Below are 26,931 nucleotides of genomic sequence, written 5' to 3'. Positions count from 1 at the left end.
TTTAAAGCAGGGGAATGATCGTGGTTTTGAAAGGGAGGAAAGCTGTTCCTGAGAGGAAGCCATTTCCGTTGTCAGCTAGCGTGATGACAAGGGTATTGGCTTGGAAGGATGGGGAAAGAGGAGGAGACACATCAGATATACATTGTGTAATTTATTCTTTAGCTTTTTATAGTACAGAAATATAAACACCAACTTGCTGTACACATTGTCATCAGACTTGAAATAAAACAACTTTGCTCTGTAACAACTTAGATTTAGATAGCACATTTAACACAGTAAAACATCCAAGGCACTTAATGAGTGATGAAAAGAAACAAAGGATCTGTTCCCTGTTTAAGGTACACCAAACAAATAGCCTCGATGTGGTGCTGTAGTGCTTAGGCCACTGCTGCCTGCTTCTCAGTTCAGCTCAGCACCTTAGTCCAGTTCATTTTTATTTAATTCAAAAATAAGTGCATTCTTTGGTACATCTTCTATGAATTTGCAGAAAATTTCATAATGGATTTCTGTGGCTTGACTGTCGCATAACATACTGCAAAACTGCAGCAACAACTTGTATCAAAATTTCGGTCATTCCCATATTTTGCTACTTTTAAAATACAAGACAGCACTAAATGAGCTTAATAAAACTGAATCTATTTAAATTACTAACTTAGGAATTGGAGAAGTGCAGTGTATTTCACTTTAGTAGTTAACTTGTGCAAGGGCAAAGACATAGAGTAGTTATTGTCCAGTCTCAGGTTTAAGAAGCCTCCATGACTGGAGGATGTTCCTCCAACTTCAGCTGTTGGAACAGGTCAAATACAGGATGGTGTGGAGAGGCAAGAAAAGGGAAGGGGACATTTAAAGGGCTGCATTAAACAAAAATAATTTGGTGATAGCATTACTTCAGCACCCGAGAATAAGCTCATGCAAAAATGATTTTTTTTCTTCTTAACCTGTGTCCAAATAGTTTATGGAGACATAATTTAGAAGTCAGTGGTGAAAACAATTGGATTTCACTCTCCATCATTTGCCCTGTTTTAATATTGCTTTTTGATTTATGTTACTTATCTATTGCAGCTGGTTTCATGGAAAAATTACTCGTGAACAAGCAGAGCGGCTACTGTATCCTCCTGAAGATGGTTTATATTTGGTACGAGAAAGTACCAACTATCCTGGGGACTACACACTGTGTGTGAGCTGTAGTGGGAAGGTGGAACATTACAGAATCATTTATTCTTCCAGCAAACTCAGCATTGATGAGGAAGCCTACTTTGACAACCTGATGCAATTAGTAGAGGTTAGCTTGATTTTAATTTTTTTGTTTGGTTTTGTTTTCAACTCTCTGCTTTGTGGGCCCAGTCTGCTTTTTAGAATAATATAATTTTAGTGTCACTCCAACATTTGAATATTTCATGGGCAATCTTTAAAATATGCCCGTAGTATCGACTATTTCAGCATTATTATAGAATTAAAATTTGAGTATGATAAACTAGAGTTATTAAACCAGAGGTAATGCAGAAGCTCTTTCTAGCATGTATTAAACCTTTTTTCCAACTATTTTGAAGTATTGAAACTTGTTTCGGTCAGATAAAAACAAGTTTAGATCCACTGTGCCACAGGTTGGTCACCTAGCAAATTCGCTATTCTTAACCAATTGACTTGCAATCTTCCTCACATTGGCAGATTTGAATGTACTTTGTGTCTAAAAAATTGCCTCAAGATGTTTCTGTATGCACCTAAAGTAAGTTTTTCATTTTTCCTCAAATACCAATGTTGGCCTCTGTATGGAATTGCATCTTTTTTAAATTTAATGTTTGGTATTTGTGTTAATGTGAAATCCTTATTGGTTCATTCTGTTCACCAAATGTACTAGCTCTGTATCCCACATGTGAATGTAATATTTGGGTTGAAACAACTTTCTGAATTCAAGGTTTCTGTGGCCTGTATTTCCCAAGTGGGCTGTAAATGGCAGGCAACTTTTTTTATACATAATTGTCACAAGCAGTGATTTCTGTCTGTGGACTAATTCATGCTTCAGTTGTTGGCAGGATATGCATGTCAGACAGATGGTTAAATATTATTTTAAAAGTTCTTCTATCTTGTGAGAATGCATTTTTGATATTTTGCATCTATGAAAACTTTCTACTGACCTGGATTTATAAAGCTATTCTAGATTAAGAATGTATAATAAAATACATGCTTTTGCAAAGTTCTTCATTGGCAAGTATGGTTCAGTTTTGACCCATTCATGTACAGTAGGGTTGACTGAATTTGAAGTTTGGGGAAATTTTCTGTTCTTTTATTCAGTGACCACATACAAATGAATAGTCATTCAACCAATTGTGCATTACTGCTTCACTCAAAATTGGGCCACTTTGCTCAGGGATGAATTCCAATCTATCTGGAGTTTTGTTCCAAATCTCCCAAGAGAATTGCTGCTTGTTGATGGAGCTCTATCACCTAGAACAGAGGTCTGCAGCTTGTAGCTCCGGAGCTGCATCTCATTTGTGGCTCCCAACCTGTTCCAGTTGGATTGCATTAACATTGAAAAAAGATGATTTTTTAAAAAAAATTAAGTCAAGAAGATAATGAAGTATGTTTTTATTGTTGGGATAAAAGGCTTGTCATTATGCTGGACTTCACAGATTTGAATGATTGTTTTAAAGGAAAACATCACTGTGCTCTAATTAAATGTGTTTGAGTGATTTAAATAGTGCCTTTTGATTTGAGCAACAAGTTTTATGGTTGCAACCATTAATGTAGCTGAAATAATTTATTCTGAATATGTTATTAGAGGCTTTTTCAATCATGATCAATAGCTGAAAAGTGTAATTCTACGCAATTTAAGCTAAAGTTTGTTTTAAAGATGGTTATTGACAAAATTATAGTTTTAAATGTCAAACATAATTTGGAGTTGGACCTATTTTAATTTCAAACTTTTTTCTATTGATACATTCAACTTGTTTAATTATATTAACTATATATGCAATTTATGTATTCTACCAGAGGCATATAGCAATTTGCCAAGTTTATAAATGTCAAATTTTCACCTTGTAGTTCCCAATAGTTTTTATTTTGGGCAATTTTTTTTTAAAAGGCTGTTGGGTAAAAAAAAAGGTTGTTGACTGTTGACGTGGAAGAAAAAGGCCAAGTTCCTGAAACTGCAAGATTCTCCCCAATTTGCATATTATCCTGACTTGAAACTTTATCACTGTTCCTACATTCTTGTTGGGTCAGAATCTTGGAGCTTCCTCCCAGCAACACCAAGGGTGTAACTTCATACAGGCTGCAATGGTATAAGGGTGTTTAGGGATGCACAGTATTTGGTAGCTTTGCCAATGGCACCTAGGTCCCATGAATAAATAAATAAAAACCTAACTGAAAGGTTAGCAAGATTCTTTTGCAAGAGCCATGATCAGTCAGCCTTAACTCTTGAAGACCTGCACTGCGGAAAGAGGTAGCCTCTGTTTCCTCATACCCAGAATCATTTACAAGACTATGAAAGGAATTAGTGTCATCGTGCTTTCTCAAACAAGAGACTGATAGAAACTGAGCCATCCCCCACACCTCCCAGATCCTTTTTGATGCAAAGTTTGACTGCTATAGCTAGAGAGCGACACAGGTTGTAGTGAAGCTTAGCATCTGTGTTTGACATCTTAGCTCAAGATAAATCAGGCTAATTTGCCCTTTATTGGTGCCACTAAACTCATATATCTCGGCTTCGAACTTTTAAAAGCCTATAGTAAATTGAAAAGGTTTATCTGTTTACACTAATATCAGGCTTATACCCTCACTGAGGTGCGATTTTCTGGCTAATTGCTTTAGTGCTATTGATTGGGTGCATTCACTGAACTTGTTCAGTGAGGAACCGTGGTCATATGAGCTATCATCTGCTGTTAGCAGGAAATTTAATTTTAACTATGTTTAAATTGCTGGGCTTGTGGAAAGTTAGATAATTTTGGGTGAATTTTGTTAAATGCCTTCAGTCTTGTTAACTTCCGTGAAAACTGCATGTACCTTGATTTTAAAATCCCTTGCACTTCACTTACATTTCCCCATGCATGGATACAATATCACGAACACCATGCTTTGACATTTGCAGTTCATCTAGTTTGGCCCATTGTAAGTCATGATATGGCATGTGCCATTTTTATTTAAAACACTCAAATTCCATTTTGGGGAAGTATTGGTGAAAGTCAAATCATCACAGATTTTATTATCACTGAAAAGAAGTGTTGCTTTGTTCATTTTTCCTGAGCTTTAGGCTTCTAAATAGGTAACCTGGACTGGTAAACACTTTCTATCATTTAGTTCTTACAGGAACAAAACTTCATGTAAACCAGTTACTCAGCAGCTAGCATCAACTTTCCTTGTAAAATAGTTTCTTTCTTATAGTAATTACCTCTGGTTCAGCAGGTTGGCAGCTTCTGCACAAAGCTGGAAGAGCACTATTTTGGAGATGTGTGTGCCTTTACTAAACATTCAGTTTAAGGCGACAAGTGGATTGGTGTGGCTATGGTGAAAATTGCTTTAGGTTTTTAACTCAGTTCCTTCTTGCACTGCAATGATTAATTTTTAAAGAAAGTTGAACAGATTAGGGGAAATGTGATTATATTTTCACTGAAGCTGTCTGTAGTCACAAAACTACAATGTAGTTCATGATGTGTTCTTGTGTATATTTTTTTTTAATGGCCTAGGAAGAGCATCAATCAGTAAATTGGTCCCCAGAATAGTGCACTGTACAGCTATAACTTGAGATTGATTTGTGACCCTTCGCATTATGCAAAATTATTTGAAGGATGCCAACTGCTTTTCTCAGGCTGAGTCATGACAGCTGTGAACCATGTTGTGTGGAGTGACAGCCCCAAGAGCATGTTCTTTTTGGTTGCTTCAAAGTTTCTGTCCAATTTTTGGTTGAGGAATTAGTGTTGACTTAGTGTGCTGATGACTGAAAGTTGTCAGTTGTGAAAAGAAGCTAATAACCTATGACAGCTATAGTAAATTTAAATGCCTTTTCCACATAGTTATAGCATATTGAATGTGGTGCTTGTGGATCCACAACCGCTTATGGTTCAATGGAAGAAATACTAGATTGCAAATGCCAGTGTAACTCAAATTCTCTTGTCACCAGGTTAGAGATAATGCCATATTTTTTTCATTTACCAGTTCTGAAAGCTGTTTTACTCATTCTGGATAGAAGGATTTTTGGATATGTAACTAAGAATCAGCTGCTAACTGATTTTTGATTTTTAAACACAGACTTTTGTCTCACATTGATAGTTCTCACTGCTTGTAGACCAGGAGCTCTGCGCTGAGTGGAGCTTGTTTACACCTGATTCACTAACAAGTAATTTCTGCAAAATAATAGTCTTTCTGATTGGTTCTGTTGTGTTGTAAAAAAGATTATTTAAATAAATTTATCTTAAGCTTAAAAAATGTCTCTGACCGATTGCAGACTCGGAACTAGTTATGTTGTTCTTGGAGTGTTAAGAGGAGAGAGTGCTTTCTGTTAAATAAAATATTTCTCCACTCCTCTTTCAAGGCACGGCAGAAGAAATACTATACCTGGGCTGAGGGTGCAGCCAGATAATCTGCTCCCACCCTCCCTGTGTCACTCCCTCAGTAATTGGCTGTGCAAAAGCATACCACTGCCCTTACCCTCCTGCATTTCTCCCACTCAAAAAAACATGTAAACAAGGATTTGTCACTGGAGTTTGTGGAATCCTATTGAGCAGCCTGCTAGTGATGGAAAAGTGTTCCAAGTTTTAAAATAACACTGGGCATTGTACGCTGCTAAATTAGCAGAATTTTTTGATAACTAGAGATAAAAAGTCACGCAGCTGTTTCCATATTTGTTATGTTTATTGCCACTTGGGGACTGAGAATTTCAGATGCATCAATTTACGTGCAAGACAGGGTAGGTGATTTGGCACTCATTTCTGTGTCACAAGCTCTGCTTGTGCCTATGTTTCACTTGTTTTGCAGTGAAAGATGCAAAATGCTGATGATCAGTAATTGAAAAACACCCAGTTATTTAGGTGGGTACAGCGAAAGCAAGTTCTGCAATGATTTGTAGAACTGATAACTTGAAATGTGCTTTCCGAATGTTAATTCACTTCAGCTATCAATGTGGAATTGCAAATAATGAAGCTTAAATATGGCTTCAAGTGTTCACAGTTTAACTAGTCAGAAGTTTCAAAGAAAGGAAGAAAGTTAATTTCTGGCATATATCTGCATCAGAATTGGCCTGCTGAGGGACATTGGCGTATTTAATGGTAGAAAAGGGGGGTCTAGGCTGTTGGCTGGAGAGCTAGCGAGCACCCATCAATTGCCTTTTTTGGGGAAGGCTTGCCAAATTAATTGCTGGTCAGGCACTTGGCAGCGACAGGCCTTCCCTGGGATCAAAGACACCCCCCAAACCAAGGCCAATCAGATGCCAGTAGCTCTCATCGATTGGCAGTACCGCCAGGGAGGTGGTGGCTGCTGCCAGTGATATATACATCTGAGGCCTAGGATCACCATTGATCCCGGTACAGGTGAATGATGGTGGGAGGCATGGATCCCTGAGTGGGTGTCATGGGGGAGTGGGCGAGAGAGTGTGGTCAACAGCAAGGGCAGTGGGTAGCTGTGTGTGCTTCCCCCTTCCCAATGCTGTTGCCCTGTGCCACAGTTTTGCAAAATCTTTCTCCATTTAAATATGTCATTGATGATTTATATGGATGAATATCAACGGCAGCTGGTGGAGACTCTTACGTGGGCAATTAATGCCCACTTAATGGCCTCAATTGGCGGCAAGGCAGGAGGGCCATCCACATGCCTTCCTGCCACCGATTTAATTGGGGCATTGGTGGAAGGTGGTGGGGTCCTCACTTGCCAACTTGCTGCCTGATTAAATGCCCCTGCTGCCAAACTCGCCAAGGGAGAGGGCATTAAACTCTACCCTATGTGTAAAGTGTAAATGTCTTTTTTTCCATACACATGCTGCCAGACTTGTGTTTCCAGCATTTTCTGTTTGCGATTTCCAGCACCTAGGATACTTCTATTTTTGTAGAAACTCCAGGCTTTCTTCATCTGCATTTAACTAGCACTTACAACTGGAACTAAATGTTGATTATTTTTATTAAAGATGAATTATTTCTACTCTGCCAATTGAATCAAATAAGGCCTTTACAAAAAAGGGTATAGTTTTTTTATTAATGCAGAACAGGTGGTGTAAATATATATGGCTAAGTCAGAACGTTGTCTGTCTATTTCAAGGAAATAGTAAGAATATTTTTCTTGTGAAACGAGAATTGAATGGCAGTTTTTCTTTCAAAAAGTTGTGTTTTTTGTTGTGATATTAGTCAGTGAGTTCAAAGTTGAACTCCTTGGATTTTCCATTATCTCAACATTTATCTAAATGCTGAGGCAGTGCTTAATAATAGTAGCAAATATAGGGCAATTGCGCTCTAAATCCTTGTGTAGTAGTGCTCAATTGCAGAGCTGGGCCTGAAGCGTGTGTATGGGGCAAATAAGCAACTGCAGCTTGAGAAACAGTTGTACAGAAAATATAAATACTTAACATCTCTGGTAAAAGTAAGGAAAATCCTAAGATATTCTATAAGTATGTCAATGGGAAGAGGATAACAGGGGAAGAGTAGGAACCAAAGGGGCAATCTATGGGTGGAGCCAGAGGACATCGGTAGAGTGTTAAACGAATACTTCTCATCCGTCTTCACCCAAGAGAATGAGGATGAAAGTATCGAACTCAGTAAGAGAGACTGCAAGGTTCTTGAGCAAATTGATATAGGGAGTGACAAGGTATTGGAGGTGTTGGCAGGCTTAAAAGTGGACAAATCTCCAGGTCCGGATGATTTGTGTCCCAGGCTGATGAGGGAGGTAAGGGAGGAGATCGCAGGGACTCTGGCCCAAATTTTTAATTCCTCTCTGGCCACAGGGGAGGTGCCAGAGCACTGGAGAACAGCTAATATGGTTCTGCTATTTAAGAAGTGTTGTAGAGATAAGCCAGGGAACTACAGACCAGTGAGTCTCACGTCAGTGATAGGGAAATTTTTGGAGAAAATTCTGAAGGAGAGAATCTATCTCCACTAGGAGAGGCAAGGTTTGATCAGGGATAGTCAGCTTGGCTTTGTCAGAGGGACATCATGCCTAACAAATTTGACTGAATTTTTTGAGGAGGTGACCAGGTGTGTAGATGAGGGTAGTACAGTTGATGTAGTTTATATGGATTTCAGCAAAGCCTTTGACAAGGCCCCACATGGGAGACTTATAAAGAAGGCAAGTGCACATGGGATACAGGATAATTTGATAAGATGGATTCAAAATTGGCTTAGTTGTAAGAGACAGAGGGTGATGACAGAAGGATGCTTTAGTGACTGGAAGCCAGTGTCCAGTGGCGTACCACAAGGATCTGTGCTGGGTCTCCTACTATTCGTCATTTATATAAATGACATAGATGACTATATGGAGGGTAGGATTAGTGAGTTTGGGGATGACACAAAGATTGGTCGGGTGGTTAACAGTGAGGTTAAGGGTCTTGGGCTACAGGAAGATATAGATGGGATGGTCAAATGGGCAGATAAGTGGTAGATGGAATTTAACCCTGAAAAGTGTGAGGTGATACACTTTGGAAGAAGTAATTTGACAAGGCAGTATTCAATGAGCGACATGACGCTAGGAAGTTCTGAGGAACAAAGATACCTTGGCATGTGTGTCCATAGATCTCTGAAGGCGGAAGAGCATGTTAGTGGGGAGATAAAAAAGGCATATGGGACACTTGCCTTTATCAGTCGAGGCATAGATTACAAAAGTAGGGAGGTCATGTTGGAGTTGTATAGAACTTTGGTGAGGCCACAGCTGGAGTACTGTGTGCATATCTGGTCGCCACATTATAGGAAGGATGTGATTGCACTGGAGGGGGTGCAGAGGAGATTCACCAGGATGTTGCCTGGGATGAAACATATAAGTTATGAAGAGAGGTTGGATAGACTTGGGTTGTTTTCATTGGAGCAGAGAAGACTGAGGGGAGACCTGATCGAGGTGTACAAGATTATGAAGGGCATGGGCAGGGTGGTTAGGGAGCAGCTGTTCCCCTTAGTTGAAGGGCCAGTCACGAGCGGACACAAGTTCAAGGTGAGGGGCAGGAGGTTTAGGGGGGGATGTGAGGAAAAACTTTTTTACCCAGAGGATGGTGATGGTCTGGAATGCGCTACCTGGGAGGGTGGTGGAGATGGGTTGCCTCACGTCTTTTAAAAAGTACCTGGATGAGCACTTGGCATGTCATAACATGCAAGGCAATGGGCCACGTGCTGGTAAATGGGATTAGGGAGGTAGGTCAGGTGTTTCTCACATGTCAGTGCAGACTCGATGGGCTGAAGGGCCTCTTCTGCACTCTGTGATTCTGTGATTCATGCTGGCTACGCTTCAGTTTATGTCAGATTAACCTCTATGTTGCCATGTTGTACACTTGGGGATAACAGGACGCCAGCAAATAAAACTGCAGGGATGCATTGTCTTTGTGGCAAGCAGCATGTGATGGATTATTGCAACAAGGCCAGTGGCAACTTGCTGACTTGTAGGCACCTGATCAAAATTTGTAGGTGTACTGGTAGTTGAAGTAGTGGCTAAATTGAGAACAGCACTGTAGCTTTTGGATTATAAATTGTTGTCTTTGGCTGTTCGTATTGCACTTATGGTTTTCTTTTTTGGGAGATTATTTATAACGTCACATGCTTAAAGTTTTGAAGGAAATTAATGGGTTTGTTGGAACTTCAGTTCCATTTTAAACTTAACTTTTCAAGCTAAGTAGCCACAATTTTTAAAAAAATGAACAACTGTATTTTTTGTTGAGAAAATGCTTCTAGGATTTATCTTGCAACGAAGCTTTAAATTTCACCTATTGGTCATACCACTGGTAGAATGGTCAAATCAAGATGCTAACTGAGTAGAGACCCTGCTGCAATGACAACAGAATTTTCACCCAGTTAAGCGTACGCCTAAGGAACCTTGTCTTTGTTCTCACTCCCTGGTGGCAAAACTTTATGCCCTTTGCCACATTTTCGTCATACATTATGAAGTGGAAAATGTCTGTTGCAAATTTTAAGGTGCACATTTACAATAGCACTTCCTGTGTGAACTTGTTAGAGTACGATTGTAAATCCACTACCCAGTATTGTCACTATAACACCTCAGTGTTGCATCTCCTATCTTATCAGCTTCCCCTGCAGGTGAATGCCGAGACTCCAACTAACTCTACTTAGTTTTGTTGTTTCAGTTTTAGTATCAAATCAAGATATAATACAAAAATAAGGAAAACATACAACTTGAGAATGGTGACTCAATTACCATTGAGTACACCTGTACGCCCTACCCCAGTTATCTCTGATCTCTTACTGTGCTTGACCTGAAGTGACACACTTTTGATACCGATGCACAGTACCAGAGGAGATCAACTAATATCCCTTGGAAGCTGGTCCCTTGGAAGTAGTGTTAGCTTGGTTATAAAATTAATTCCAGACACACTTTGAAACTACTTGCAGCTGTTCTCTCATTCAGTCAGAACCAGGAACAAGATGAAGTGCAGGACAGGAAGTTTTGCCTTTAAATCATTCTCTCTGCACACCAAGTGACATTTCTGTCCTCCTGCTTTGTTACCCCATCCACTGTGCCAAAATTCCACCTTTTCCAGTGATAGGACAGCAATTTTCAGAGCTGATTATTCAAGTAACAAAGGATGTCTTCCTCTTAAAGCACCAACTACGATTCTGCCTTGGTATAAAAGACCATTCTTTATTCATGGTTCTCTGACTATACACAAAGACACTTTGAACTTTAGTCCACTGTATGGACCTAAGCATAGATGTGGTTTGCTAAAAATGTAAAATTTCACTTACCACAGTGATCTTATCTTCCAAAAGCTGTAGTAGTGTGAATGCTCATTGACCTCTGTCATAGAAATAGTTGAATATTTAGCACAGCAACTGAAATGGATCTGCCCTTTTGTCTTGTCTCTTCAGTCTTGTGTGCATTAAGATTAATCTTTGTACAGAATGTGAAATATTAGCCCCATTTGCTAATGTCGACAGTGCAAACAGGTGTAACTAGTTTCAATGGAAATACACGTCTCTTCAACCGTCCTCTGAAAATATCAGAGTTGGTAAGCCTGCTTTCACAGTGTGGAAGATTGGTACTATCAATGACTTTTAATGACGATGACTTTTAATCTTCTCCTTCCCTCCAAGTAGTTAGCATTGGCGTACATGAGGTATGTATTTCTGGTGCAACCAATGTTTAGCTACATCTGACATTTGGAACATCATTTGTAATCTTTTGCAAGTGCACAGGCACTGAGAAGGTTCTGTGAATTTTACCATTTTTTTGTCCATGACGGAAATCATACTAACTATAGTGATGTAACTTAGAAACCATGGGTATTAGATTTCTCAATTGTCACCCTGTAAATCAGGGCATGACTGTGTTTGGAAAGACTGTACTTCGCCATAAATAATGTTACCAATCACACACATTTTCAGTCCAAGCTAATAGCTGCGGGAATATCAATTTTGACTTGTGTGTATACAAGTTCACTTCTTGACATTTTCAAATTGCCTCATCAAGCTAGTGGTTGCAAGTTCAAGGCCTGGTAAATAATGGTGGTCAAGATCAGGATATGGAGGAGAGAACCCAAGGATTGCACATGCAATGAATCAGAGATAATGTGAAACATGAGTGAGGCCTTGGTGGAGAGAAGGTGAAGATAAATTGGACAATTCAAGCAAGCCTGGGGCATGAGGCAGCATTGCAAAAAAGAGACAGAAATAGTAATGACATGATATTTGTTTTTGTACAGAGTGCTGTACCCTAGTACCAGTTTGGCTTGTTTGATGGAATGCCATTTGCAATGGGTTTATTAGAATAGTATTTTTTTAAGCATCATTTTAGTCAAACGACAATCTTTTGCTATTTTAAAGGCAATGCAAAACAAAGTGCTTGTGTTTACTTTTATTTATTCATGGAATGTGGACCCACTGGCAAGGTGAACATTTATTGCCCATCCCTACTTAGCCTTGATAAGTTGGTTCAAGCTGCCTTGGACTACTTAGGTACAGTGCTAGTAAATAAGCTGTTCCAGGATTTTAACCCAGCAATCTGCTGTTTAATACTAGGTGAAAGGCCACTACTGCAGGCTTTTACAATCTGACTGCTGCATCTTTCAATCTTACAATCTTTTCTTAAAAATGTTGTGCATGGTGAGGACTTTTGGTCTGGCATTACTTAATGCATCTTGATAGATGCAGTTTTGGGACTTGCATGGTCTTGAGTTTCTTATCTCCATTCCATTGCAGTGGAGCAGTACTGAGCAGGCATTTTTCCAGTGGGTGCGGGAAGTAACCCGGTCGAGTATTTCTACCGATCCATTGCTGATGGTTGTTTGCTTTCTGCCTTCTCTCCCCCCCCCCCCCCCCCCCCCCCCCCCCCCCCGGCCACACCCCGGTCTTCCAAACCCCCACAATTGGCTGGAGATGGTTTAAGACTGGAAAGCAAGATTAGTGTTCCTTAATGTGTTGCTGTGTGCCTTGAGAAATGTAATTCCTTATCTGGTGATCTGTGTCTCAGAAATGCCATGAGCAGAAATGCTAGTGACAGACACTTGCGATGTAAGGACAAATCCAAGCAGAATTCCCTCTATCTTTTCTAGACTATGTACTGACCAATTTCTAAGTAGGATTAAAACTAAAAAACTGCAGATGCTGGAAATCCAAAACAAAAACAGAATTACCTGGAAAAACTCAGCAGTTCTGGCAGCATCGGCGGAGAAGAAAAGAGTTGACGTTTCGAGCACATTCGTTTAGATAATATCACCAACTGTAACACCTATGTGTTCTTTTGACCTGTTGTTTATGACATCTTTTGATGATCTGCTTCTATCACTGCTTTTACCTACAACCACACCACCCCCCTACACTTCTCTCTCTCTCTCTCTCTCTCTCTCTCTCCCTCTCTCCTTCACCCCCCCCCCCCCCCCCCCCCCCCACCGCAACACCTTAAACCAGCTTATATTTCAACTCTTTCTTGGACTCGAACTCAAGTTCTGTCGAAGGGTCATGAGGACTTGAAACGTCAACTCTTTTCTTCTCCGCCGATGCTGCCATACCTGCTGAGTTTTTCCAGGTAATTCTGTTTTTGTTCTAAGTAGGATTGTTGCATTTGCATAAGCAGTTTGCCTGTGCTGAAGGCCTAATGATGGGTTTAAATATTATAGTGATGTACAGGTGAAATCTTATTTGTTACTTCCAGTCTGAAAATATACTTTTTATTAAAACTCATGACTTTGGGTATCCAATTCAGCATCCTCAATCCAGCCATACCGAATTACTCTTTCTGATATTAACTGACCCTAAATCCTATTGCTGTATTATTTGAAAGATATTTGTGGAATTTATATGATAGTTGGGGAATGGAGATTAAACAATAAATAACAAAAGGTAAATTAGGTTCCAAGAGTGTTGAGCTATGCAGGTACACTGCACAGGTAGAATATTGCTCTGTGCAGAACTAACAGGTGCATTACAAGAAAAGTATGTACAAAATCTTAATCCACTAATAAACCTTAAGTATTGCATCCCTTGAGGGCTAATAAGTTCAAACTGTGAAAGATAAAGGGTAAATTAGCTGGTTCATTTAATGTGGCCCAAAGGGATTACAATAGTCTTAAAAATGAATATATATTGGTTTCCTGCGTATGAATAGTCAGGGTAAATTAGCAAATGATATGAGTAAAGTGATTTTTTTATTAGCGCATAACTTTAAACAAGCACCAATTCTTTCATTTTGTTTCCTTTTTGTGTGGAAATTCATTTTGCTGTTCAATGCTGTTGAGTGGGCTGCTGGTTGTTCTGAATATGCTGCTTCAGTATGCTCAGGCCACCCATGTAGGGAACAGCCCCTGGGAGCAGGACTGGTGTGCCACCTGTTACTACTAAGTTACCAAGCCCTAAAAATATTGTGGCTTATGCTGACAGCTTTTCACCAAACCTTTAAGGTCATGGCAAGATGAGTATTTTCTTCTCTCTATTTATTTTCAACCCCGATGGTGCCTTTTATAGTGGACTGTAGAGCTGTACTCCCATTTGGCAATTTAAAAATGCAATCATGCAATTTTTTTTAAAGTGTTGCAGCAAGGTTATACTTCTGCTTGCATTGCAAAGTTCAGGCTCTCCAAATCCTTGATGCATGCGCAGAGTTCTGGCAAAATATGTTAAGAGCTGACCAGACAGTCTAAACATCGAGTGTTGATGCAGCCTTTTCTTCAAACAGCAGTAGTGTGCATGATCACCTCTCCTGACTGCTGCTGCCAAGCTCCATTTATATAAAATCAGTTTTATGCCTTGCATTTAGCTTGATTGATTAAAACTCCAGTAGGTCCTGTTTTTACATGCAGTATCCCATTTGAGTGCAGGATGTACCAGTCCACTAGAATGTGGTATATACTTTAGCAATACTCTGCATCATTCTTTGTTTAGTTGCACACTCCCTATTTACTTTGTGTCTTTTTTTTTACATTATTCAGCTAACTTATTCAATCATTCCCTGGTTGTAGACAACCTAGAAGTAGGGGAGGGATTGTCCGATTAGCTGTCACGTTTTTCCAAATGAAGCTTTATGCTGTTTACTAAAGGCAGCTGCAGTATTTTTGAATTGCAATTCAATCTTCTCTGTATAGGTGGTAATGGTATTTACTATTGGCACCACTGGCTACCGCTTTTATGCATCACCTTCCTATATGGAAGTGAGCATTTTTATACGGAGAAGACAGTGGAGTGTTAGCCTAAATCATAGAATAAAAGCTAAATACTCCAGATGCTATAAATCTGAAATAAAAAGAGAAAATCCTGGAAAAGCTCAGGTCTGACAGCATCTGTGGAAAGAGAAACAGAAACAGTTAACATTTCAGCTCTGAAGAAATCGTATGGACTCAAAACATTAACTTTCTTTTTCTTTCCACAGATGCTGCCAGACCTGCTGAATTTTTCCAGCACTTACGATTTAGGCTAAAATAAAACAGATTTGGGGTGAGAATGGGGAGGTGGAAAGGGAGAACTGGAAGGTGGAAAGGCTTCATTGCTCTCTCAATTGCTAAACGAACAGTACTGTGGGGAGCGGCCAAGTAGAGGACAGCTGCTACCCCACGGGAGTGAGAATTGCTGAAGTTGCACTGGGTTGTTGCCTGATTTGTATCAGCTAGCTTAAGAGATGTACAGCACTTTGAGCAGGTTAGCTACAGGTGAGGCATAACCCGAGGTGACCAGCATATATTAATGTCTTTATTTATGTGTTATAAATTGTTTGCATTGTTTGTTTCCCTCCACGTTTAGCATTACACCACAGATGCTGATGGGCTGTGTACACGTCTCATTACTCCCAAACATATGGAAGGGACAGTGGCTGCACAGGATGAGTTCTCTAGAAGTGAGTTGAAGAGTTGAAACCTCTAAAGATGATTTTTTTAGAAGTCTCACTTACCTTCCCCCATCCTTTCAAAATACAGTTGAATGTGTTCAGTGTTTGAAGAAATAGACTTTAGTATGACAGTATGATGTTAACACTTGTTCTCCTCCTGAATTGGATTATTAATTTAAAAACTATCAACTGGTTTCAATATTGTAGGTGCATTGAAAGCCTTCAGAAAGTGAATTTTCATTGGTGGCTGGCCAGCCAGCCATGACTTTTGGCTGTTTCTTATTGCATTGCTCTTCAACGTAAATTTTATTTTTTGTTTTGTAGGTGGATGGGCACTGAGCATGAGGGAGCTTAAATTGTTACAAACAATAGGCAAAGGAGAATTTGGAGGTAAGTGGCAACTTAATGTGCTGGGGTTGGGGAGCCGATTCAAGTTCACTGTAAACAGGTTCAGATGTTTCCATGTTGTATATTTGTTTTGTTGGTAACTGCTGTTTTATAGTTTAAAAGGAAAAATTTGACTTGTTTAGTAAAATACTAACAATAGATTCATTTTAAAAAAATGCATTTTTCCATTTAGTTGAGGGTGATCAGGTAGAAATTGCTCTCACTTCTCAGATTTTATCAATGATAAGCATTCAAATTTTTGTGTAGCAAATATAGAAATAACCCTTATGTTGTATAACCTCATGAAGTCATTTAATATAAGGAGATTATAACAGCCTGCTACTTTTGCCTATCAAGGTCCTATAACCAGTGAGATAATGATCATATAATGTGCTTTGTGCTTGAGCAATAAATGTTGGCCTGAATATTGGAAGAAATCCCTTGCACTTCTGCAGGTACTGCCATGCTTTTTTTTTTATGTCCACCCCAAGAGGGCAGATGAAACCTCTGTTTAACACCTCATAGAAACAACAACACCCCTGACAGTGCAGCACCCCTGTCCGCACTGCACTGACACATCAGCCTCGATTATGTGTTCAAGTCTCTGGAATGGTGTTTGAATTCTCGACCAGCTGATTCAGAGGCATGCTGAACCGAGGCTGATGCTGCTACAGGTGTCAGGTCTTGGTCACCTGGGTTGGGATCACCACTGCCTAGGAGAAGAAGCAATGGTGACATGAGGAAAAACCTTTTAGCGCAATGAGTGGTTAGGATCTGAATGCGCTGCCTGATGTGTGGTGGAGACAGGTCAGTTGAGGCTTTCAAAGCTTAAATTGGATCATTATCTGAAAAGGAAATAATTGCAGAGCCACAGGGAAACTGTCAGGGGAGTGACACTAGGGTGTCTTTTAGAGGTCCAAGACAGATATGATGGGCTGAATGGCTTCCTTATTTCCTCTTCCCACTCTTGCCAAGTTCCAGCAACAGAATTTTCACCATTCTCCTTGTGTAAAGTTGTTCCTTGGCCAGCATCTGATTAATTCCCTTGCTCCTTCTCCTCTTCTCCCACCTTGCCCTCTGAACCGAAACAATTTGCGAGTCGACCATTCACCCAGACATCCTCATCCTCCAGCTCAGCCATAATGCCTCTATGCAGCGCCAAAGACAGAAAAAAAAGTTTCTCAAAAGCTTTACAAAGTTGAACAACTTGGGGGGGGAGGGGTGGAGAAAGAGTTTCTGCCACCCCACATAAAGGGTATTTCAAGTAGACTGAAAGTAATCAATGATTCATTAATGTATGATTCTAAGTATCCCGCAGTGGGTTGCCAGGCTTAACTATCCATTGTGTTTTCTCCTGGTTATCTTATTTTATTCAGCCGTGGTGTTAATCTCCAATATGGGATTGAAATTTAACTATAGTTTCTAGTTTTTAAAAAAAATACTCCTGTTTTACATGTTCTCAACTTTTCGTGTGTGTAATCCACCTCTATTGACTCAGCTATTTGTTTTTCTGTAGATGTGATGTTGGGTGAATATAGAGGCAACAAAGTAGCAGTCAAATGCATTAAACATGATGCAACAGCACAAGCCTTCATTGCCGAAGCCTCTGTGATGACGTAAGTTTTAGCATTAAACCTGTGGTGTCTTGTATGCAAAAGAAAACTTGACATGGTCGTTCTTAGTGTAATGCATTAGAAATTAAAGCCCTATTGGGTTCTCTTTCTGAGCACAAGTAGATTTTGGCCTGGTGTCATGTATCATTATGGCAAAAGGTGGGCTGGGGGAGCTGGTTTAATTCTCCTTTACATGTCTGCTGCATTTAACAATGTAGCCTTTTTCACTCTTCTGTTATCTTTACCTCTGCCAGTTCACTTTGACCACTTGGTTCAATATTTATGATTTATTCTGATTCCAAGGAACTTCATGTAGAAACCTCTCGAATATAAACTTATTGGGAAAGCAACAAAATTAAAGCAAACTGCTAAATATCATTTTATATTGTACGGCACTTGTTTAAAGTATGGATTGATCAAATTCTTGAGGAAAATGGCTTAATTCGTATGTGCTTATCCCAGATTATATTTCCTATATTGCAACCTTGTTCTCCACCTTTGCATGCTAGTGTAGTAGTGGAACTGAGTGAGAAAATCGAAGGTTAAGTTCTAAAAATTAATTCAACAAATTTAGTAATTTGTGAGCTGGCAGTAGGAAAAAAAAGCAAGAGCGTTACTGGATTTTTACAGGTTCCCTAATGGCCTTCAGGGAAGAGAACTTGCCATCCCTAACCTGTCTGGCCTATACGTGATTGCAATACCACACAAGGTAGTTGACTCTTAGTTCCCTTTGGTTTATCGAATCATAACCAATTGCAAAGACTGCTGGTGTAGAATATCCAAATAGCATCAACTCTGGCCATTTGGGAAGTTAATAAAGATAGCCTGTTCAGCATCGCTGACATTGAGAACAAAGCTGAAAGGCCAAAGTTTTGGTTTTCTGTGGCAATGCAAGTTTGTTCTTTTAAAAAAAACAATCTTGACTGGTGTTACTTGAACTTCATCAGTATTTGTAACTTATGGTGCTATGCCAAACAGTGAAATGACAAATTTCCTTTGTTACAGACAACTCCGTCACAAAAACTTAGTTCAACTTTTGGGTGTCATTGTGGAAGAAGGCGGGTCACTATACATTGTAACAGAATACATGGCAAAAGTAAGTATTTAATTACTAGCACTTGTATGAAGACTGAAGAGCTGGAACTGATCAGGGCTCCTAATGCATGCATGGGCCCTTTTTTATTTTGTAAACTTAGAATGCTTTAATACTGCATGGACACCTTTTGACGTTGAAGGCTTTGAATGTTCATCTCTACACCATGAGCTAAAGTTTTCTTTACCCATACCATGAATGAGGATGTGTAATTCACTTCCAGGGCTTGTGTCTGATGTAGGAACTATATCAACATTCAAGGTTAGATTGGGCAGGTGGATGAAGGGAAATGGGGTTGAAAGGTTGTAGAAAATGGGAGGGTAGAAGTGATTTAGAATAATTCATTTGTGTGGAGGGTGGAAACCATCACAGAGTTGGGCAGAATGGTCTGTTTGCATGTTGCAACTTTATATTTAACTCAGTTTTCACATTATTCCTGAAATGGCAAAAAATCGGGATATGTTGGTTTCTTGAAGTTGCACAATAATACTTGGAGAACTAGATGATGTAGGAGTGGCTGCTTGTTCGAATTGGAGCAAATTATATGCAAGTTTTATTTTCTCTTTTTGTTCTGCCCTGAACATAAGTGGAAGTTTAAATTTTGCTTAGATTGAGTTCTTGAGCAAAATTGTTAAGAAGTTTTGAGAAGTAACTTAAAGGATATATATTTATAGAGGTTCCGCTTTTTGGATGATGCAGAAATATCTTGTGATGCAATGTCTCAAAATACTACCCATTTTGAGCATACCGTTGTTAATGAGTAACCTTTTGTCTCAATGGTACTTTATGTAGCTGCTCAGTAATGTGGATTTTTAGATTGTATAAGGAATGCGGTTAATTCCGTTAACGTAGATGGCTTATAGGTATCTGCCAATTTTAAAATCTTGAACACTGAGCCTGTGGTTTTTAATTGCAAACCAAAATAAAACTGTTACTCTGATTCAAAAGTGTTTTGTTTTTTAAGCTGTGTTCTTCTACATTTCTTGGTTTTATTATTGGCTCAGATTTTGTGGTGAACAGCAGAGTGATGAAGCTCACTGCTGACCTCAGAAACCTGGTCCTCTCTGTGGCTTGGATTGCTCCTTTCCTGACCTCTGTTTGAATCTGACACCAAGTCAAGATCATCTCCAGATGTCATGAAACAGCGATGGTATCGAGCAGTCTATGAGCCAAACACATTAAAGTATTCTCACAGCAAGCCAGGAAGTGAAATGGACAGAATTGTCTTCTCTTTAATTAAATAGATGGTAAGGGGACACACATGGGACTAAAGTGGAAACTGGCATACGATAAACTTTTAAGAAAATTTTTTTAAAATCAAAATGGAGAGTTTGAAAAATATAAAATTAGCTTTTGAGGGCCAGGAAGGTTTTTTTAATCACTAATCATTGACTTAGTATGCCATCTAAATATCGATTTATACCTCATTCGACAAGGTATAACTCTTGTCGAGGACCTTCACAGCAGCACTAATCATGTGAAAGAGTAAGTTCTTGTCAGTTCAGTGGTTCCTGATCGATTGCAATCTGAGGATACTTTAGTCGTGCGCTCAGTGGAGAAGCAGCTTCCGGATTTTTGCGTTTATCTGCGTTTGTGCAGACTCTGGAAGTTGTTTTCAGTTCCAGAAGAGTAATGGTGGTGCATGATGACAGTTTCACCTTCATTACTAATGCTAAAGCTGGGCTTTATTTTTGACTTGATGACTATAACTTAATTAGTTTTAGGTGAGAATTATGTAATAAAAGAAATATGCAATTCTAGAGATACACCACATCCATAGAGAAGACATGTTAATTTCATGGATGTAGACCACTTACACTTATTTCTCTTTCAAGTTGTGAATTGTGTTATCTTTGGATAAGCTGTTAAACTGCTCGTCCAGTTAAGCGTTAAACATCTGATGACACTAATGGTGAAAGTTCAAGCTTCCAGTTGTGCTTTCTACCAAATTAAACTGGTCATTTGTTTTATTGTTTTATGTAGCAACCTTGCTGTATGTCAAATCGCTGCCACATTTGCCTACAAAACATTGGCCAGCCTTCAAAACAACTAGCTGTGAAGAGCTTTGAAATATCCTGAGTACAAAAGGGCACTTCTTGTTCAATTGTGTGCTCTGCCTGAAAGACAAGCCCTTGGCTCATTGTCTGCTGATGCTTTATCCTGAGATGTTTTCCTGGCTGTTTTTGTCAGTGGTGATTTGTCGTTGCCTTCCACTATCATGGGCAGGGATAGGAGGCAGGTCCTAAGTCTATCTCAGCTGGAACAAGAATCAAACTCGTGCTGTTGGCATTATTATGAACTACAGGCTAACCACCTGGCCAACTGAGCTAACAGTCCCCAAAAGAGCATAATATAAATGCAAAACGATGCGTTGAACCAGCATCGTGTGCATGTTGATCATCTCAAGGCAGTTTGTCGAACGTGTCTGGTGAAGAATGTTTGCCTTCATAAATGATCACTGCATCCCCAAAAACTCCATCCATGTGAAGTGCTTAGGAATGTCATGAATAAAAGGTGCTTAAATGAATCAAAAACAAAAATGGCTGGAAAAACTCAGTGGGTCTGACAGCATCTGTGGAGAGGAAGACAGAGTTAACGTTTCGAGTCCGTATGACTCTTAAATGAATGTTGTTTCAAATGACAAGGTGAAAAGAATTAAATTTGTTTGTTACCAGGGCAGCTTGGTGGACTACCTGAGATCAAGAGGAAGATCAGTCCTTGGTGGAGATTGTTTACTTAAGTTTTCCATGTGAGTATTATAACAAAGGGATGTCATGTTTCATTATCTGTGTGCAACTTTTAGAATTAAAGGAAAAGGCACAATAGCTCAAGCCATGCCTGAAATGGATGGGGACTTTACAACACAGCTGATGGGAGGTGCACCTCAAGTCATAATCTGTCCTATTTTCCCAAATGTTTTGTTTGATTTCCAGCACTTGCAATTTTTTGGTCAATGTAAATACCTTTCTTACCATGATGTGTACAGCAGTATTTATGTCCTGTCTGCAAAATGCTTTTCTTCTATGTGGAGACCTGTAATCCGCAGATCAGTTACTTTTCTCATTCATTTTGTTTCCTTTTGGTGTAACCTCTTGCTGTTATTTTGTTTTATGAGGACAGGCTGGTAATTGTTTTTAGGTGTCTGCCAATATCACTTTGTAACCAGATTATGTAACAGATTAACAGTGCCTTACTCTCTTTTCTTACCTGCCTCCTCCTCCCTCATATTTGGCCTTTTGTCTTGATAATTGAACATTCAACATGCTGGAACCACACAACTGTGGTCAGCATTTCTAAACTATTTGTTTTGGCAATGATTTTCAAACCTTAAATGTTTGCACCTTATTTCAGCTTTGAATAGATGACATTAATGACCGAACCGAAAGAAAACTGTCATCATTGCAGAAACATTTGTGTGTACATAAGGTAATAAGTTAACACATACAGAAATCCTTGTGGAACCATCAGGAATTCCCTTGTCAACCTCACAGGTGTACCAAATCTTAGTTTGAAAATTTGCTGGAACAGGCAAAATTCCACTTTAGAGAAATTAAAGGTACCTACACATGAATAAACGAGGTAGTTTGTTTTCCACAAAGTGAATTTGCATCTTAATGTCACTTAGGTGACATTAAGTTTACACTGAGTTATTACAGAAAAGATGAAAGCAAAATACTGCAGATGCTGGAAATCTGAAACCGAAACTGCTGGAGAAACTCAGCAGGTCTGACAGCATCGGTGGAGAAGAAGACAGAGTCAACATTTCGAGTCCGCATGACCCTTCATCAGAACTAGAGAGAAATAGAAATATCATGAAATATAAGTTATTTAAGGGGGGTGGTGGGGCAGGTGGAGCTGGATAGAGGGCAAGTGATAGGTGGAGGCAAAGGAGAGATAGCCAAAGATCTCATAAACAAAAGGTCAAAGGGGTGTTAACGATGGTGATATTAGTTGAAGGATGTGCTAATGGTGACATTAAGGGTAGAAAGCAGGATAAGCAAGTGGCAAATGGCCCTAGTAGGAGTGGAGTGGGAGGAAAGGGATCGAAGTAGGCTAAAAGGTGGAGCTGGATGGAAATAAATTTAAAAATAATAATAGAAATAGGAGGGAAAAGAAAAAATATATATACATAAAATATATTATAATTATTAGAAAAGGGATCAAAAAAAAGGAGCAAGGGTGGAGGAGAGAATTCATGATCTGAAGTTGTTGAACTCAATGTTAAGTCCGGAAGGCTGTAAAATGCCTAACTGGAAGATCAGGTGCTGAAATGAGTTCCGTGGGGCAGGAACAGGCTGACACGATCAGTGTGTCGGGACAGTCCTGTTTGTGGGTTTTGGGTAGGAGGTAGAAGCGGGCTGTCTGAGGTTGGGAGACTGAGGTTGGGAGACTGAGGTTGGGAGACTGAGGTTGGGAGACTGAGGTTGGGAGGCTGAGGTTGGGAGGCTGAGGTTGGGAGGCTGAGGTTGGGAGGCTGAGGTTGGGAGGCTGAGGTTGGGAGGCTGAGGTTGGGAGGCTGAGGTTGGGAGGCTGAGGTTGGGAGGCTGAGGTTGGGAGGCTGAGGTTGGGAGGCTGAGGTTGGGAGGCTGAGGTTGGGAGGCTGAGGTTGGGAGGCTGAGGTTGGGAGGCTGAGGTTGGGAGGCTGAGGTTGGGAGGCTGAGGTTGGGAGGCTGAGGTTGGGAGGCTGAGGTTGGGAGGCTGAGGTTGGGAGGCTGAGGTTGGGAGGCTGAGGTTGGGAGGCTGAGGTTGGGAGGCTGAGGTTGGGAGGCTGAGGTTGGGAGGCTGAGGTTGGGAGGCTGAGGTTGGGAGGCTGAGGTTGGGAGGCTGAGGTTGGGAGGCTGAGGTTGGGAGGCTGAGGTTGGGAGGCTGAGGTTGGGAGGCTGAGGTTGGGAGGCTGAGGTTGGGAGGCTGAGGTTGGGAGGCTGAGGTTGGGAGGCTGAGGTTGGGAGGCTGAGGTTGGGAGGCTGAGGTTGGGAGGCTGAGGTTGGGAGGCTGAGGTTGGGAGGCTGAGGTTGGGAGGCTGAGGTTGGGAGGCTGAGGTTGGGAGGCTGAGGTTGGGAGGCTGAGGTTGGGAGGCTGAGGTTGGGAGGCTGAGGTTGGGAGGCTGAGGTTGGGAGGCTGAGGTTGGGAGGCTGAGGTTGGGAGGCTGAGGTTGGGAGGCTGAGGTTGGGAGGCTGAGGTTGGGAGGCTGAGGTTGGGAGGCTGAGGTTGGGAGGCTGAGGTTGGGAGGCTGAGGTTGGGAGGCTGAGGTTGGGAGGCTGAGGTTGGGAGGCTGAGGTTGGGAGGCTGAGGTTGGGAGGCTGAGGTTGGGAGGCTGAGGTTGGGAGGCTGAGGTTGGGAGGCTGAGGTTGGGAGGCTGAGGTTGGGAGGCTGAGGTTGGGAGGCTGAGGTTGGGAGGCTGAGGTTGGGAGGCTGAGGTTGGGAGGCTGAGGTTGGGAGGCTGAGGTTGGGAGGCTGAGGTTGGGAGGCTGAGGTTGGGAGGCTGAGGTTGGGAGGCTGAGGTTGGGAGGCTGAGGTTGGGAGGCTGAGGTTGGGAGGCTGAGGTTGGGAGGCTGAGGTTGGGAGGCTGAGGTTGGGAGGCTGAGGTTGGGAGGCTGAGGTTGGGAGGCTGAGGTTGGGAGGCTGAGGTTGGGAGGCTGAGGTTGGGAGGCTGAGGTTGGGAGGCTGAGGTTGGGAGGCTGAGGTTGGGAGGCTGAGGTTGGGAGGCTGAGGTTGGGAGGCTGAGGTTGGGAGGCTGAGGTTGGGAGGCTGAGGTTGGGAGGCTGAGGTTGGGAGGCTGAGGTTGGGAGGCTGAGGTTGGGAGGCTGAGGTTGGGAGGCTGAGGTTGGGAGGCTGAGGTTGGGAGGCTGAGGTTGGGAGGCTGAGGTTGGGAGGCTGAGGTTGGGAGGCTGAGGTTGGGAGGCTGAGGTTGGGAGGCTGAGGTTGGGAGGCTGAGGTTGGGAGGCTGAGGTTGGGAGGCTGAGGTTGGGAGGCTGAGGTTGGGAGGCTGAGGTTGGGAGGCTGAGGTTGGGAGGCTGAGGTTGGGAGGCTGAGGTTGGGAGGCTGAGGTTGGGAGGCTGAGGTTGGGAGGCTGAGGTTGGGAGGCTGAGGTTGGGAGGCTGAGGTTGGGAGGCTGAGGTTGGGAGGCTGAGGTTGGGAGGCTGAGGTTGGGAGGCTGAGGTTGGGAGGCTGAGGTTGGGAGGCTGAGGTTGGGAGGCTGAGGTTGGGAGGCTGAGGTTGGGAGGCTGAGGTTGGGAGGCTGAGGTTGGGAGGCTGAGGTTGGGAGGCTGAGGTTGGGAGGCTGAGGTTGGGAGGCTGAGGTTGGGAGGCTGAGGTTGGGAGGCTGAGGTTGGGAGGCTGAGGTTGGGAGGCTGAGGTTGGGAGGCTGAGGTTGGGAGGCTGAGGTTGGGAGGCTGAGGTTGGGAGGCTGAGGTTGGGAGGCTGAGGTTGGGAGGCTGAGGTTGGGAGGCTGAGGTTGGGAGGCTGAGGTTGGGAGGCTGAGGTTGGGAGGCTGAGGTTGGGAGGCTGAGGTTGGGAGGCTGAGGTTGGGAGGCTGAGGTTGGGAGGCTGAGGTTGGGAGGCTGAGGTTGGGAGGCTGAGGTTGGGAGGCTGAGGTTGGGAGGCTGAGGTTGGGAGGCTGAGGTTGGGAGGCTGAGGTTGGGAGGCTGAGGTTGGGAGGCTGAGGTTGGGAGGCTGAGGTTGGGAGGCTGAGGTTGGGAGGCTGAGGTTGGGAGGCTGAGGTTGGGAGGCTGAGGTTGGGAGGCTGAGGTTGGGAGGCTGAGGTTGGGAGGCTGAGGTTGGGAGGCTGAGGTTGGGAGGCTGAGGTTGGGAGGCTGAGGTTGGGAGGCTGAGGTTGGGAGGCTGAGGTTGGGAGGCTGAGGTTGGGAGGCTGAGGTTGGGAGGCTGAGGTTGGGAGGCTGAGGTTGGGAGGCTGAGGTTGGGAGGCTGAGGTTGGGAGGCTGAGGTTGGGAGGCTGAGGTTGGGAGGCTGAGGTTGGGAGGCTGAGGTTGGGAGGCTGAGGTTGGGAGGCTGAGGTTGGGAGGCTGAGGTTGGGAGGCTGAGGTTGGGAGGCTGAGGTTGGGAGGCTGAGGTTGGGAGGCTGAGGTTGGGAGGCTGAGGTTGGGAGGCTGAGGTTGGGAGGCTGAGGTTGGGAGGCTGAGGTTGGGAGGCTGAGGTTGGGAGGCTGAGGTTGGGAGGCTGAGGTTGGGAGGCTGAGGTTGGGAGGCTGAGGTTGGGAGGCTGAGGTTGGGAGGCTGAGGTTGGGAGGCTGAGGTTGGGAGGCTGAGGTTGGGAGGCTGAGGTTGGGAGGCTGAGGTTGGGAGGCTGAGGTTGGGAGGCTGAGGTTGGGAGGCTGAGGTTGGGAGGCTGAGGTTGGGAGGCTGAGGTTGGGAGGCTGAGGTTGGGAGGCTGAGGTTGGGAGGCTGAGGTTGGGAGGCTGAGGTTGGGAGGCTGAGGTTGGGAGGCTGAGGTTGGGAGGCTGAGGTTGGGAGGCTGAGGTTGGGAGGCTGAGGTTGGGAGGCTGAGGTTGGGAGGCTGAGGTTGGGAGGCTGAGGTTGGGAGGCTGAGGTTGGGAGGCTGAGGTTGGGAGGCTGAGGTTGGGAGGCTGAGGTTGGGAGGCTGAGGTTGGGAGGCTGAGGTTGGGAGGCTGAGGTTGGGAGGCTGAGGTTGGGAGGCTGAGGTTGGGAGGCTGAGGTTGGGAGGCTGAGGTTGGGAGGCTGAGGTTGGGAGGCTGAGGTTGGGAGGCTGAGGTTGGGAGGCTGAGGTTGGGAGGCTGAGGTTGGGAGGCTGAGGTTGGGAGGCTGAGGTTGGGAGGCTGAGGTTGGGAGGCTGAGGTTGGGAGGCTGAGGTTGGGAGGCTGAGGTTGGGAGGCTGAGGTTGGGAGGCTGAGGTTGGGAGGCTGAGGTTGGGAGGCTGAGGTTGGGAGGCTGAGGTTGGGAGGCTGAGGTTGGGAGGCTGAGGTTGGGAGGCTGAGGTTGGGAGGCTGAGGTTGGGAGGCTGAGGTTGGGAGGCTGAGGTTGGGAGGCTGAGGTTGGGAGGCTGCGGTTGGGAGGCTGCGGTTGGGAGGCTGCGGTTGGGAGGCTGCGGTTGGGAGGCTGCGGTTGGGAGGCTGCGGTTGGGAGATCTCTAGAGGAGATGAGGCCAGTGACAGTCCCACAGAACTCATTTCTTGCTATCTTGACTCTTTCTCTCTCCCCTTGTCCAGTCTCTTCCCATCTACATCCACGATTCCTCTGATGCCCTACATCATATCAACAATTTCCAGTTCCCTGGCCCCAACCGCCTCCTCTTCACCATGGACGTCCAATCCCTCTACACCTCCATCCCTGTCCCAAATGGTCTGAGGGTTCTCTGCTTCTTCCTTGAACAGAGGCCTGAACAATCCCCATCCACCACCACTCTCCTTCATCTGGCTGA

The 26,931-nt window shown here is 43.0% G+C and overlaps 1 protein-coding gene across 5 annotated transcripts in view; it reads left to right on the top strand.

The window, feature by feature from the left end:
* csk (C-terminal Src kinase) overlaps positions 1-26,931 on the top strand; it is a 133,460-nt gene that overhangs the window by 96,676 nt on the left and 9,853 nt on the right. For all 5 annotated transcript variants that reach the window (XM_041178471.1, XM_041178472.1, XM_041178470.1 and 2 more), the window contains 6 exons: positions 1,063-1,282; positions 15,360-15,453; positions 15,769-15,834; positions 17,348-17,447; positions 18,450-18,540; positions 21,213-21,286. In XM_041178471.1, coding sequence (XP_041034405.1) covers positions 1,063-1,282; positions 15,360-15,453; positions 15,769-15,834; positions 17,348-17,447; positions 18,450-18,540; positions 21,213-21,286 — 645 coding nt within the window. The remainder of the gene's footprint in view (positions 1-1,062; positions 1,283-15,359; positions 15,454-15,768; positions 15,835-17,347; positions 17,448-18,449; positions 18,541-21,212; positions 21,287-26,931) is intronic.

This window comes from Carcharodon carcharias, chromosome 32, assembly GCF_017639515.1.
Source record: "Carcharodon carcharias isolate sCarCar2 chromosome 32, sCarCar2.pri, whole genome shotgun sequence".
Lineage (NCBI taxonomy): Eukaryota > Metazoa > Chordata > Chondrichthyes > Lamniformes > Lamnidae > Carcharodon > Carcharodon carcharias.
Note: the sequence above shows the minus strand (reverse complement) of the source record. Positions and strands in the feature narration are given on the sequence as shown.